The sequence below is a fragment of the Vidua macroura genome, chromosome 1, assembly GCF_024509145.1.
Source record: "Vidua macroura isolate BioBank_ID:100142 chromosome 1, ASM2450914v1, whole genome shotgun sequence".
Taxonomy (NCBI): Eukaryota; Metazoa; Chordata; class Aves; order Passeriformes; family Viduidae; genus Vidua; species Vidua macroura.
In genome coordinates this window covers 93,305,688-93,320,920 of record NC_071571.1, presented here as the reverse complement: position 1 = coordinate 93,320,920, position 15,233 = coordinate 93,305,688, and the positions used below count along the sequence as shown (strand labels likewise).

At 40.2% G+C, this 15,233-nt stretch overlaps 2 protein-coding genes across 3 annotated transcripts in view; one reads left to right on the top strand and one right to left on the bottom strand.

The window, feature by feature from the left end:
* Positions 1-1,431, top strand: part of LOC128809267 (uncharacterized) — a 28,945-nt gene extending 27,514 nt beyond the window's left edge. The window contains exon 15 of the mRNA XM_053981124.1: positions 227-1,431. Coding sequence (XP_053837099.1) covers positions 227-282 — 56 coding nt within the window. The 3' untranslated portion in view covers positions 283-1,431. The remainder of the gene's footprint in view (positions 1-226) is intronic.
* A 2,543-nt stretch (positions 1,432-3,974) lies between these two features.
* PDCD6 (programmed cell death 6) lies at positions 3,975-13,590 on the bottom strand. 2 transcript variants are annotated; one of them, XM_053993560.1, is made up of 6 exons: positions 13,470-13,590; positions 10,464-10,525; positions 7,370-7,414; positions 6,233-6,391; positions 5,438-5,547; positions 3,975-4,512 (listed from the first exon to the last, which is right to left on the bottom strand). In XM_053993560.1, exons 1-6 carry the CDS (start codon positions 13,553-13,555, stop codon positions 4,414-4,416), a joined length of 561 nt encoding a protein of 186 aa, XP_053849535.1. In that variant the 5' UTR covers positions 13,556-13,590; the 3' UTR covers positions 3,975-4,413. The 2 variants fall into 2 exon arrangements, with proteins under 2 accessions (XP_053849535.1, XP_053849544.1); XM_053993569.1 differs by having other exon boundaries at positions 6,239-6,391.
* Positions 13,591-15,233: the final 1,643 nt, after the last annotated feature.

Genomic DNA, 15,233 nt, shown 5'->3' with positions numbered 1-15,233 from the left:
CTTTGGAAATAGATTATGAGAGGGATTTAAAGAGAAGTGGGCATATGCTACTGGATAGCTGTCATTGGGCATGAGTTTGGACAAATGCAAACTGCTTCTGGTACTAGAATTAGTTAATTAGGTAGCTGCTTAACAGTAAAACTTTCATTTTCACATTCTCTGTGTTGTATTATGGAAATATTATGAGATAGAAGTAACTCTAAATGTTTTTATCTCCTCTTTCCAGAAGTAAATATTAAGACATTCGTCAATGTGCTAATAGAAGCTAGAGAGAAAGATTAAGGAGCAACAACAGCTGAACTGGAAACAGATGAAGAGATTTGAGAATCTCCATCACTTGGTATTCAGGAAAGAGACTGCATTTAACTCTGTGTTTGACTGGCTTGGGAGAGGTAAAGGGAGGTAGGATTTAAGTTTTCAACATGTGAAAAATAGCTGGAACATGAACTTGCACATAATGGGTGAACATACTATTTTGTTTAGGCTTTTTGTAATGTATTTGTTATATCTTAGTATATTTCAGAAAAAAGATCTTTTGTTATTTTTTGAAAATACGTTAAAATTACTCTGTCAGCAAAAAGCTAATGATCCTTTTAATACCCTTCTCAATTCAGAAGAGAAAGAAAGGTTTACTTTTATGCTACCTACATAGGAAGAATATTAATTGAAAATACAGGTTTACTTTTTGTCACACAAATGTAAGGCCAGTTCCATTAATATGGGGCTTTATAATTAGCATATTTTTAGAAATTGATACACTACATTTCTGTTTAGACAAAGAAAGGAGAATGTCACAGCATAGGTATTCTCTATCTTAATGTGATACTATATGAGGAAAATGTAATCTGTACTAGAGGACTGGTATGTAATGGGGCATATCAGTTTCAATTTGCAGAGTAATAAATGGTGTGAAATATATGCAGATTTTTTTAATCATGTTGTTCAAAGTGAAATAATTATAAATTATCCTAAAACCTCATTTGGTGGATGGACCCATGCTAAAATAAAAATTCTTGATTCTTTCTACTGGCAAAAGCACATTAAGAAATAGTAGAAGCCATAAGGCAAGCAGATAAAATAACAGAAAAAAACCCCAAAATGTTCTAATAACTGAGTAGTACTTAACCAGTTCATGAGATGTATCAGGGCCACATGCTCATGAATGCCTGGCTTTAGATATCTGCTCTATGTAATTAAAACCAGCTTACATGGAGCTGAAGAAAAGAAAGTAAAGTGAGACAGTTTACTCCTGAGTGTCTGTTTTCCTTTTCACTGCTGCATTGTGGACTATCATTTTTCTTCTCACCCATGCTGGAACTGTGTCTCTGTGCATTAAATACTTGTGCTGAAGTGGGGTTAGTCTTCACAAGCTATCATAAAGCATTTTGGATCTTGTTATGTAAATTATAATAAAAACTCAACTTAAAATAATTTATTATTGATCATGTAAACTCAATTCCCTAAAATTTTCCTTCTGTCCCTATTTTGTTTCTGCATCTGAGAAGATCCACTTTCCTTCTTTGTTCCTGTTCACTGCTCATACTTACTGAAGTGTTGGAGTGGTTTATAATGTCACACACTGCGTAGTTGTGCCATACACTTCCATGCACTGAATTACATAGTCAGCTTTCTTACTTAAAAGGGAAAATAGTTTTTTTCTACCACAGGTGTCTGCCAGAGGTTTGATTTACAAGTCTGTAGGATTGATTAGTTATTATATCTACATTTAAAAATTACCAGAAGTTATTTACACAAATGTTACTAGCATAGTGGTTTTTTTTCTCACAGAAAGTGTAGTGCCACTAAAATTCTGAAACTGTAGAAAAAAATGTTGCTAGAAAATATTACTGCTGCAACTCTGTCAATTCAAGTTAAGACCTTTTCATTTGAGGATGATGCAGAGAACTCTTTTCCCCATTTCTCACTCCCTTTTGGACTTTACTGCCATCACTGTATATGCCAGTGGCATACAGTAGCTGGATGACCTCCACCCAAATAAGATGCTCTTTCCATCTACATGCTCTGTAATTTTTCCTTCTGGGCAACAGTTATTGTCCCTCCTTTGTTGTTGTGCGGAGTCCTGCACTGGGGAAACAGTTTCTTGCATTTGGAAATGGAGTAGTTACCAAATTAAGACAGCATTGATTTACTAAAGCTTTCCTGAACTGCAGAGTGCTGAGTACTTCTCACTTCCAAGAAAACCCTTTACCATATCTTGCTCCTATGTAGTATAGAATTGGAGCAGAACTCTGTCTATACTCCAGTCCTTCAAGAAACCACCTCACAAAGTAGGTCCTGACAGCCTGCAGAGCAGCACCAGATGCCTGGTACCTGTCAGCACCACTGCAGCTACATCACAGGCCTTGGCATGGAGGCAGTAGTTCTCAGAATGCACCTGAGCCCTTGGAGCAAATTTCCAATTTCCTTAAAAAGCCAGTGACAAAAATCCAGACTGGAACATACCTTGGACTGGGGATAAATGGTCTACTTTTAGTCAGTTTCTTGGTCTGCGGTGTACCTGCCTTCACACCTTTAGAAGGGTGTTTCCCAGTGGGACAAGAGTTGTTCCAATCCAGAGCCACCTTGATGGTTCTCTGCATCAGTGATGCTCCTTTAGGAAGTGCTGGAGTCAGCTGTTCTGCACCAAGGGCACTGAAATACAACAAGGCCAGCTGGACATGGAGACATATTTCAGGGGAGACAACTTGGGAAGTTTCCAAGATTCCAGCTTTTTAGTTTGTACCTTGGACTTACTCCTCAAACGACTTCCCAGAATTACTGGATTTTATGTGGGTGTATGATCCAAAGGAACAAATTCCTTAGTGGAAAGAAACAGGGGAGCTCTTTTGAACCCTGAAATTTGGGGCTCTTCTGGTTTGTTTCTGGAGAGAGCATATATAGTTATTATCTCAGCCTTCCAAGGAAGGAAGGTTCAAAGAGCAACTGGTGGAAGTCTTTTTCCCTTGTTTTCTTCAATGTAAGTAACTTTAACAGCTGATGGGTGAGGTGGTTTCTGACACTGGTCATTACTCCTAATCTCCCTCCTCACCCAAAACCAATTCCTTGCCTTTTGGGTGAGTACACCCAGAATGCTTTGGAAGATCTTCTTGTTTCAGTGTGCTTATGGTCTGGGGGCCATTGGTTTTCCCCCACATACCTGAGACCAGAAGAGTGTTGGGAGTGTTGCTGAGTTGTCACTAAGGGTCTGAGTATCACTTGACAAGTAGTAGCAGCTTCTCTGCATGACAGATGTTTGATAACAGTTGCACAGTTGCCACTTTGCTGCCTTCACTCTGACACCAGACACTCTACTCTGGGTGAGACACAGAATCACCTGAGTTGGAAAGAGTCCACAAGGATCACTAAGTCCAGCTCTTCAGTGAATGGACCATACAGAGATTGAATGTGTGACCTTGGTGTTATTTGTACCATTCTCTGACCATCTGAGCCAATCTCAGGGGCACTTGGAAGTAACATTTGTAACTCTGACTTTTGGTTGTCTTTGCTTCCTCCAAGTTGTTTCTTCAGCGTTACTGCAAAAGATGGTGTGTGACAGGAATCAGTCATTACTTGTCTTGCTTTTTTCCACTCTCTCTCATTAGCTGTAAATGGCGAGATGTAGGGTAAAGTTACGAGAATGTCAGTTCAAGGCCACGTCAAATAAGTGCTTCAGCACCAAAAGGAAGACTTCTGATTTCAAATGAGACAACTAACCAAAGGGAGCATATTGAGAGTCAGAGTTCATTTTTGTGGGGAACTTATCAAGGGAGACATAGTATGACCTGCTTCACAGGTGTGAAGAAGTTGTATTTGAAGCCATCCCAAGGATACCCTGAAAGAAGGAGGCAGCTAGAAAATAAAATAAAATAAAAAAAGGCCATCCAAGTGGAGAGATCCCTGAATCATAGAATATGAGAATACAGAAATAAAATCACCATCCCCTTAAAGCTGTACAAAAATGAAATACACTGAAAACTGACCTGGTATTTTTACTTAATTTTAAATTCTGTATTTAAAAATTAATACATTTAACTCTTATAAAAGTAAGGCACATGCAAAACATGTTGTGCAACTTCTGGCTTTCAGCTGTTATAAACTAACAAGCATAATTTTAATTTGGCATTGCTAAAGAGTCATTTTTCCCATGCAGGATATGTGTAAGAGGTAATGTACATTGTACTGGTTAAATCTGGATTCTGTGCTTTCTGTACTACAGTAAGCAGACATGGTCATATCATACAATAATACAAAATAAAAACCAACCCAAGTACAGATTCTGATAGTGATTACCAGCCTACAGAATTTAAGAATGTGATGTTACATCCATTATAATACATAAAATAATATTCAGTAGAGGATGTTTTGGCAACTCCAGTCTGTGTAATGCCAGTGTGCGATTCCTGGTTCCTGGTGTCATACGATGCTGAAGACCATGGAAAGATACTGCTCATAGGACACCTGAATCCAGCCATCCTGGTCAGTGTCGTATCGTCGGAACACATCAGTCAGCCTCTGAGGAGGAGAGAGAAAAAATAATTGACATTTTTGTTCTAGGGGAAGGTTCAGACTGCCACATGCTCCCCTTACCACCTGGACTTCTACAGCTTTATGAACCCTTTCTGTTCATCCCCTCTGTAGCCATTTTACAGTCTTATATATAAAGATAGCTCACTGTAATAGTAATACCTAGGGCTACCTAGGCCCTTCTTTACAGACCAGACAACTTTTTATAACTGGCTTGAAAGTGGGGGGAAAAACAATGCAATGTTTGAGTCATCTGGAAACAGAATCCCAATACATACCCTGTGCATATCTCACCTTCTAGGCAAATAGGCTTTGTGTGCCATTGCTATCTGAGCTGTCTCTGTATAACCCCAGACATGCCAGGCAGTATAGACAAAGGACCAGAACAACTGCCAGCACAGATTCATTAACATCAGCTGAGTGATACTCCATTTCAAAGACCTTTTTAGCAGAGTTCCATAATTGCTTTATATTACAAATGAATGCAAAGGCGACCAATGTGTCTAAATAACAGAGATGCTACTTTTACAGGGAACTCCTTTCCCTCCATGTTCTCTCTCTTTCTCTCACTCTCTGTGTTACCAAAAGACTGGAAGGCTTTTTGTGTATTTTTACCATTGCCCCTGCAGGATCACCTCTGAAGTCTATTAAACTAACAGACACTGTCAAGACATTTATACTATTTTACACTCTTCTGTCCCTCACCCATTGTATCAAATTTACTTGAGACCCAAAGGAATTACTAATGAAGACCAATACACAAAGATGTTTCTAGCACTTAGCATATACTTAGTTCAAATGGCTTACTATAAATAAAAGCAAGTTCTAGATCTACTGTTACAGTGAGAACTATAAAAGCTTAAGAAAATGTAATTTTTTTTCAATTGACATCAAAGTACATCTCCTTTCTTACCTGTAGAACAACACAGCACTGAATAAAATCATCAAAAGCAACTTGTCCTTTTCCTTGTCTGTCAAATTTCCGAATAAGGATATCATAGAATTGATCAGACAGTCGGTAACCTTGGAAAAAGAGAAATACTTTAGAAGGTTTCAATTACTGCAGTCCTTCTATAAAAAGAACAAGGTTATTTAGCAGGTATGTGTAACAAAACCAGAAAACAGTAAGGAGTTACAAAGATTTTTTTTTTTGTAAATATCTCTGTTACACTAAAATGCATGCAATAAAACCCATGCTCAATAATAATTATATACAGAGTCACAGTAAATATAATTACAGATTAAGGTGACTCTTTGATTGAGGGAATGGTTTAGGGCTGCAGTTCAAGTCTTTACAGGTGAAGTGACTGGAATGGAAGTTCCTTAGCCACCAGAATGCTCTCACAGCATGAACAGCTTGCCTTGTTTTAAAAAGTGGCAAGTTCTGTCAAGTATCCTGTAAGTTCAGACTTCGCCTGAAGCATTGGTAACCCTCTCAGAGCATGTCACAGAGGAGACTGGAACTGGATGTGTCAGGACATGTGTGGAATGTTTTCCTTTTTCTCTATTTAAGGAACGAGCTTTAAAAAACGTGCTTCTTGCAATGGACGTCGTTAAAAGGTACCTTATACCTAAAAGGAAAGCTGCCCTTCACCTGCCTCATTTTTAGTCACATTTGTCAGAGCAGTACAGCTCTGCAACAGTACCAGTAAGCAGCTCATTCTATGACATAACCCAGTCATAAAAACTGTAATTACTAATGAATTACCAAAACCTGTTAGTGCTTGCTTTAGTTCATTTTTGTCAATCATTCCAGAATTGTCTCTGTCATACGTTCGAAAGACATTCTGCCAGTCTGTGATGTATTTCCAGACTCCTGTGAATTCATTGAAGTTCACACCTCCTTTGTTTTCTCTGTCAAACATGCCTGAAATAAAAAGTAAGAAACACATAAAACCTTAGTCATACTACTCCTCAGCAAGGACTTTAAGTAGATAGCAAGAGTGCTCTGTGGAAGGTACTGAAGAGAGAAAAGAAACTGCTAAAATGCAAGTGGTAATTCGGAAAGTTCTGCCAAGAAAAATCAAGCAGTCATCCACTGAAGGAAAAAAATGATAAAGCAAGATAAAAATACCAGAATAAATCATAGAATGTTTATTTTTCCTAGTTTTTTATTTTCAGTTTAAAAATACTGAGGGCTTGATTGATCATCTAGAATGGGCAGAGGGGTGGACTATTCTTTTCTAAGGATACATTAAAAAAATCTTATATAATTTCCAAGAGTGCTGGGATATTCATCTGCATTTGACTTACTGATACTGTTATCTTTATAAAATAAACATGTCACCCAGTGATAGAACTCAGACTGCTGCTGAACACTTACTGAAAACAAAGCTAAAAATGTAGTCCTTGGATTTATGAACTGTGTGACAGAAAATATTTGATTTATTGTGCTTGAATCTTCATCCTTCTGTTCCACCACCATCACCTTCCACATTACTGGCAATTAGTTTAGACACTAACAGAATTCAAGCATTGTAAAGCTCCTGTTTGGTATTTTTGGAGTAAAACATGGGCTTAAATTCAAGATAGGAAATACTTCCCAAGATAATTTATATACTACCTGTTTAGAAAATTTAAGATAACAATCATCTCATGCATAAATTACATTTATTATCTAATCAATTTTGCAGTAACATTTTCTCAGGCTACTTTGACAAGTGCACATGTGTATACGCAAAGGGCATTCCACTGTTAATCAAAAGGGAAAATAATTTTACTTACTACTGCTGGGCACTCAGAGAAAAAAAAAAACCAGTGTAACAATTGAGAGCTCACAATCAATCAGCTGAACAGATCACAAAACTTATCTTAGGACTATGTCACGTCACACAACTACACTCACCAAGAATTGACCTGACTGTTGCTGGATTAAATGGAGTCCATGTGCCTGAAACAGAAAGAATTACTTAGTTGAGAATTAAGAATTCCTCAATGTTTTTTAAAAAATGTAAAAAAACCAACCAAACAAATCAGTTAAGAATAGTGAATTCAGAGCTATGTGACATGGAGCTGGCATATTAAAAAAATAAGGCTGCTTGGAAGTAAGAAAGTCTCACCAATCACAGATGACTTCAGACCAGTGCTTTCCAAATACCACATAGAAACCAGCATTTTAAGGCTGCAACAAAAAAAATCTAACAAACCTTGGAAGAGCTAAGAAAGGCTTTTTCATCCCAGGCTGTCAGAAGTATTGGATGAAAAGCAAGATCTAAACTGAAGTACCTCTTTTCTACTGACAGGAGCAGAAGTGTTCTAAACTGCAACTCAATGAAAGCCTCGTATCTGTTCCTCAGTAAAAACCCATCTGCTCATTTCCTTTTTACAAGACTACTCTAGGGCATTTAGTTTCTGACAGAAAGAGTTCACAATATGGCATAACCATACATTGCAGTTTAGAGTAGTTTAGTACAAATCCCACCTCCACTGCTAAAAAACTGTGTTAGTTTGAATTAGTATTTTTAGACCAAGAAATGTTGCTGCTTGAAAGGGCCCAAGCAGTAATCATCTGGAGAGAAGTACTGTACTTCTCTGAGTATTTAGAAGCTTGTCATTATGAAACAGTTTTCACTTGGTTGAGAGCATTCCAAAGTGCTAAGAAGCATTAAGCTTTAAACAAAGGAATCCTGTGCCTCATCTAGAATTTCACCATGGATTCTCCAGAGCCTGTGAAGGAACCAGGAGCACGAAGCAGCACATAATGAACTGGCTGTGGTTGCCTGCAGGGACCCAAGGAATCGGCAAGACCACAGAGGAGCCAGTGAGCCGAGGGCACTGCAGAGGCGATCCCAGGGATGTGTCATCTGACCGCAAATCCCAGCAGAAGGGCCGAGCTGGGATCCGGCACGTTGGCTTTGCTGGGTCACAGGCAGTGATGTAACTCTACAAGGGAGAACCCTGCACGGTAGGCAGGCCCTGTGACTATCTGCATGTAAAGAAAAACTAAGCAGAGAAAGAAAAGAGATAAAATGGCTCTGAAAATGTTGAAGCAGTATTTCAGACAGAGAATGTCAGGACCTTAGAGCTGTGTGTCTCCTCAAAAAGTAAGAAATAATGGAATTAATAAGGTGCCAGTATTTAACACTGAACAGAATAAGAGGAAAAACTGAAAATACAGTCTGAAAGTTAACTTATTTCATCCTGAAGCATTCAAGTGATTCATATAGCCACCACAGAATGAAATCTGGGCAATTCCAGAGGTGAAGAACTGTACTGATTTCATCCTATTCCAATAAACAGAATGTCCCTGTCTCTCCTCTCCTGACTCTAGTATTAACTTCCCACAGCAGCACAGAAGAAAACAAGAAGGAAGCAAAGGATTTTATTGTGTAAGCAGACAAAGTGATGATTAGCCCCTCCTAGGTAAGCACACTATTATCTGCATAAACTTCACAGGTTGAAAATGTCAAATTGTCAAAACCACACTGAACTTCAAATGTCAATGAGCACAATGCAGACTTCTTTAATGTTTTAGAAATAAACACATAACATTCTTTTAGCCCATGTTAAATTGCAGGATGGCCATGCACAATCATCCACTAGAGGATATATTTTGAAAATAATATAGTGAATTGTTAGTGACTTTGGTGTACAAGATCTAGAATCTCTTGGAATGCAGAAAGCTTACAGTTGTGTAAATATTTTGTCTAACACTTGGTAGGCATTCTTCATAACTGCAAAGCACTGAAACTGCTAATCTACACTGTAAATAAGGAAAGAAAAGAGCTCAGATAGTCATCACTGCCTAATACCCTTAAATTCAATCATATGAGGAGATATTTAAAATATATAAAATTAAAAATGGCAGGTTCATATGAGAAAATATTTAAAATATATAAAATTTAAAACAGCAGATAAAATTTAAAATGACAGTTTCTCACAGTTCTAAATGCAAATCTAAATGAAAATGGTGACTTAACTTAGTTTTTGCTAAAGATTTTATTCAAAATTTTAATTATGGATCAGGTCTGGCAGCCACAACACATTGCTTTTAATTTATCAGATACATTATTAAACAAATATTCTAGTACATCCAGTTCAGTTACAAGGCCGCAGTTTTACTGAATAGAACCTTACACACTTATTTCAAGTCAGGCAATTACTGACAAAAATGGTCCCTTCAGCCATTGTGTGCTGCAGCTCACATCAGTTTTAGCCCTTCTCAGTCACAGAGCACAGGAGGGATAAAGGAATAAACTTTGGGAGAAGGGGAACTTGGTATGGACTCAAAGGTGGACAAACAGACAGAATACGCCCTTTTTCAGATTTCCAAACAGAAAAAAAAAACCCACAGAGTACAACCCTTCCTACCCTGAGTCATGGGAGGAAAGTAAAAATAGGCTACTGGAAAAATGTTTCATTTTTTTTGTTTCCATGAGTTATTTGACAATACCCTAGTTTCTTTGAGAATTACAACAAGGAACTGACTACTAGAAAGTTTAATACTAGATCTAGAGTGCATCTTTCTATTCCATTAAGAAAAACCCCAAACATACTTTATTTTCTGCACCATACTGTATGAAAAATAAATTGTGTGCAATTAAAAAGGCTGGTTGTAAACAGCTTTGCCCAGGTTATACACTGATTCTGATTAAAAAACAAAGGTTCAGTAGTGATGAGCAAGGAATATATGAATCACTGGTTATGATTTCTAGGAAGCAGAGCTGGAAAAAAATAGAGGGATGTGCACGCCCTCATTCCTCAGAATACAGACCAGTAATGGTTACAATAGATACTCAGTTTAGAACAAACAAAAAATCACAAAGATTGTTCATTTTTTTCCCTTTCCAGCCTTTTGCTGTAAATTAAATAGTAATTAGTGAGTGGTAGGAACACTTCCCACCCCCTTCCATACAAAAAATCACAGCATCAAGTAACCTCAAAACAAATTTATCATGAAGTTTACAATGAACTACCTCACTTCTCATTTACAGACTTACCATTTGATAATGCTTGCTGAAGTTCATGATCAGATATTATTCCACTCCTGTCTTTATCAACTCTGGGAAAAAACAAAACAAAACAAAACCAGGTAGTAAGCTTTAAATGGCTGAAATTAACATGTTCCACTTACTGAAGACTTCAAGATTCTGCTTCTTACTCACCAGATGAGATAATTATTTTTCTGAAAAGTCTGAAGATGTTAAAAGGCCCAAAGAAAACTGCAAGTCTTACTTATGAGTGAAGAGACACACAGAAACACTGACAATGAAACAGTTTGGGCATGCTCTCCACAAGGAAGTATTTTTATTTATTTCTGTTTAAGAGAACTGCAGAGCACACATGCTGGTTAAATCCACGAAATGCCTAATGTCACAGCAGTCAGCTATTTGTTTCGCAAACTGGCACAACAGGTTTGTCACCCAGACTCTCTCACACATTGGCAGTGGAGAGTAAGTCACTAATGTGACCAAAGTACTGAAAGACTCGATCGTTTGCAGGGCCCTGCAAAGGGGTTCAAAGAGGCAAAAGCACAGGTAAGTTCCAGCTTCCATTGAGCCTTCACAGTCCATTGTCTTAATGATTCAAGTTCTATGCCAAAATAAATAAATTAAGTAACTTCTGTCCAAAAAAAAAGGAGCATGCCTTCTCTATATGGCTATCTGAAAATGGTGGGGACTTCCCTTGCATTTCATACAGGGATGTTCCCCTTGGACTGACAGTTTTCATTTCCCCTCATTTACTACCCCAACCAGAGTCCCGCTCAGTTGATCCCTATTCACAGAAGCTGATTTTCTTCTCCTTTAGTTCTTGCTTCTTCTAAACACTTTCAGTTCATTCTATTGCTTCCTTCCCCATCTCCAAGAATTATGTAACCTGCATGCAACACTAAAATTGCATGAAGAACACTAAAATTGCAAGAACACTAAAATTGCAAGCATAAATTGCAAAGATTGCAATTACAAAGAGATATTCCCCTTTATAATCGCTGCTTCTCTTAGTATTGTGAACATTTTTTACCATTTATGAGCTGCTACCAAGTGCTAAGCTTATATTTTCATGAAAATGCATTATGACCTACTTATCTTTCTCCTGAGCATCATCTGTCAGCACATACCTTTTATAAACAAATTTATGCAAAATTAGAATGGGTTTTCCTCTTGGACATCAGATTTCTACTCTGGATTCCACCTGACATACGGGGATCACCTGTCATGCAGAGATCATGATCTGACCATGACAGGCTGATACAGCCCAGTCATTCAGGATTGTAAGGTGCTCCTGCAAACTTTCACAGGCCTCAGTTACTGCAGGAATCAGCAAACCTGACCATTCACCCTTTTTTCACAGAATCATAGAACCACAGAATGGTTTGGGTTGAAAGGGACCTAAAATATCCTCAAGTTCCAATCCTTGGCTGTGGGCAGGTACACCTTCCATTACACCAGATGACTCAGAGCTCCATGGAGCCTGGCCTTAAAAACTTTCAGGGATGGGGCAGCCACAGCTTCTCTGGACAACCTGTTCCAGTGCCTCACCACGCCTACAGTACAGAACTTCTTCCCACCATCCAATCTAAACCTACTCTCTTTCCCCCAGCTGCTCTCAAACAGATTACATAAGTATCCCAGGAGAGCTCCATCTGTCAGTGTGGTGCATGACCACACACACACACCCTTCAGTCAGTTTTCCATCCACTGAAAAATGCTTCCATTCATTCCACGTTTACTGAATTTCTTCAAGGGCCTTTTGATAGTGTTGGGAGTATTTTTGAAAAGCATACAGATTATATGAATTGCTCCATTTCTAGCCTTCATATCCATATCCAAATCCAATCCTTACCAAATATAGTCCAGGATTTATATAGCCGTCTGCCAGAGGGAACATTTTCAACAAAAGCCATGCAACTCTCCTGACTAACTACATTATTTAAAATTATTTTTCTGATTTTCCTGGTGCAGAAGTCAGATTGTTGTTCTGTTTCTTTCTGGACCCTTTAGAAAGAGAAATGGCTTCATGCATGCCTCTGCCGAGTCCTCAGAGGAAGTTGTTTTACAGCAAGCTGGGTAGGTAAGCTGCTGCATTCCTGAGTCACTCTGTAAATATCAGCCAGTTTTAGAAACTTCGTACTGTTTGTCTCCTGCTTAACCTCTTCTTGCTGCTGCTTGTGTCAGAGGATCTGTCTTGACTCATCTCCCATAAAAATGGATCCAACACAGGCACCTCCCGAGTTTCCTCAACAAGACATAACTGGGAAATCTCCTTTGGCTTCTTTACTGATAGGATCTTGCCAATGTGTTTGTTTAGCAAAAGCTTGCTAACTCCCTTGCAGGTCCCTCTGATCCAGGAGAATTCAAGAAAATACTTCACAGAATCCTTCAGGCTGGAAAAGACCTCTGAGATCATCAAGTCCAACCTATGACCCAACACCACCGTGTCACCTAGACCATGGCACTGAGTGCCACGTCCCGGCTTTCCTTAAACACCTCCAGGGACGGTGACACCACCACCTCCCCGGGCAGCCCATTCCAATGTCCAATCCCCCTTGCTGGTATCTTTCCGATCTCCAACCTAAATGCCCCCTAGTGCAGCTACCTTTTCTCGCTGGTAGCTTTAAAGTATTTCATTACCATTTATCAGATTCCTTTTTACAAGCCTTCCCTGTGCTGCTACACTGATCCTCCAGACTTTACTATCCTTTCTGCAACCTCAGGTTAAAAATTACTTCAGCGCTTTCAAGGTTACCATCTCGCTCCCACCAATTCCCTTTACCCTCGTTATAAAATACAGCCACACGTATTCCTCCCCAACTCTTTCTTACAGATCCTCCCACAGGGAAACCACCGCGATGTTTACAGCGCTGCCAGGCGCCCCGGCAGCCAAACCCCGCGCTGGATGCGCCGGGCCGGCGGCCGGACTCCCGCAGCAGCCGACCCGCTTCCGGCACCTCCCCCTTCCCTGCCGGGCCCGCTGCCCGCCGGGCCCGCGGTGGCGGCGGGGCTCACCTCTGGAAGACGTTCCACAGGAAGGAGGGGTCGGGCAGGGGGGCGCCGCCGCCGCCGTTGGGCCGGTGCTGGTAGCCCGCCGCCATGGCCCCCGCGCGCGCCTGCCCCGCGCGCCCCTGACGCAGCGCGCCCGCGGCGTCACGGCAGGGCGGGGGCGCGCGCCCCGCCCCGCCGCGCGGAGGGGAATCCCGAGCGCAGCCGAACGCAGAGCGGAGCACGGGGCGGGCACTCCGGCCGCTCCCGCCGGGAGGCACCGGGGCGGGGCGGCGGCACGACCTCAGCGCGGCGCCTAGGGCGTGGGGATCCGCGCCCCGCCCTGCCAGGAGCCGCCGCCGTCCCTCACGAAGGTCCCGGGAAGGGCAGGAGCCGGCCCTGTGACCGGGGTCCCCGCTCAGGGGAGCTGGCGTGTCCTGGAGGGGAAGGAGCCTAAGTTTACCATCCAAGAGAGGCCTCCGCACCATCGCTGAGAGGAAAAAGGGAGGCAGAGGGAAACAAAGATTCCCTTACACAAAGTGAGGATTAAAGCACACAGGGAAGGAATTTCAGGGACGGGATGGAATTGGAGTACAAGCCAAATTAGCATCATCTCACCGATCTTTAACTGAATTCTTTACTGAGGGCTGAACACAACCCTCTTGTGAAAAATGCATATTTTATGATTGGCTTTACGCAATAGTTACAATGAATATTACATGTGTAATGTTGGAAAGTTATGCTGTATTAATTCTCTCAAGTAGTGTGTTGAATGTATTTTTAGGTTATAACACAATGTTAAAATAGAAACTATACTATGTAAGATACTTTTTAACTAGCTCAAGAAAGAGATGAGATAATCAAGGAATTCTTCGCACAAAGATAACAATTACAGAAAACCCTAAATTTTCCAGAGGAGAGGAATTTATGGCTTTCCTTATCAACAGAAACTAACTTCTTCAAGCCTGACTTAGACTCAAAGGCGCCTAGGAATTAACAGAAACTTTTTGAAGTACCAGACAAAGTTCTTGTTTTAAATATAATATATGCATAATCATGAAGTGCTTTGCTTTTAAGGTTATTCCTTTGTTCACAAGGCATGCTTGTCGCGGCTTAAGTGCCCGAGAGCATCCAGATGTCCATAATTTTTTGCTTTTTATTGTCTTGTAATTGTCCTAACTCTAAATTTTTATTACTCTAATTGTGTTACTATTTTTATAACCATTTTATTATTATTAAACTTTAAAAATTTTAAAAACCAAGTGATTGGCGTTTTTCACACTCTGAAAACCAGTCAAATTCCCCTCCCTGTACCTACAACTTCTATGCAGAGTTTACGGTCCCAAAGGACCTCCTGTGCTAAAATCCCTCAAGCGCAGAGATACCAAGATGAAGCTCTACTGAACTATCTCTGGGCACACACTGTCCCTGTCACTGCAGAAAGTCACAATCTCAGATCTATCCTCTATCCAAACTGCTGATATGCTGTACTACCTCTTCTGGGGTACAGAGAAGCTGGGGACGGGGCTGGAATGGCACAAGGCCTGGGTGGCCACAGGCCAAAGGCATTAGGTACACAAACTCCAGAATGCTGAATTAAAACAACGTAGGTACGTGTCTTCCTTGTGCTTACTTCTGACAGCTCTGGCCATGTACTAAGAGATAGTGCCTTAAATGTGTCCTTCATCAAGGAATTTTGAATCCACAATTATCTAGCACTATTTAATAATTAGATTAATCTGAAAATACCCTGGAAATAAAACCCAGTATCTTGTGTTTTCAGAAAACTAT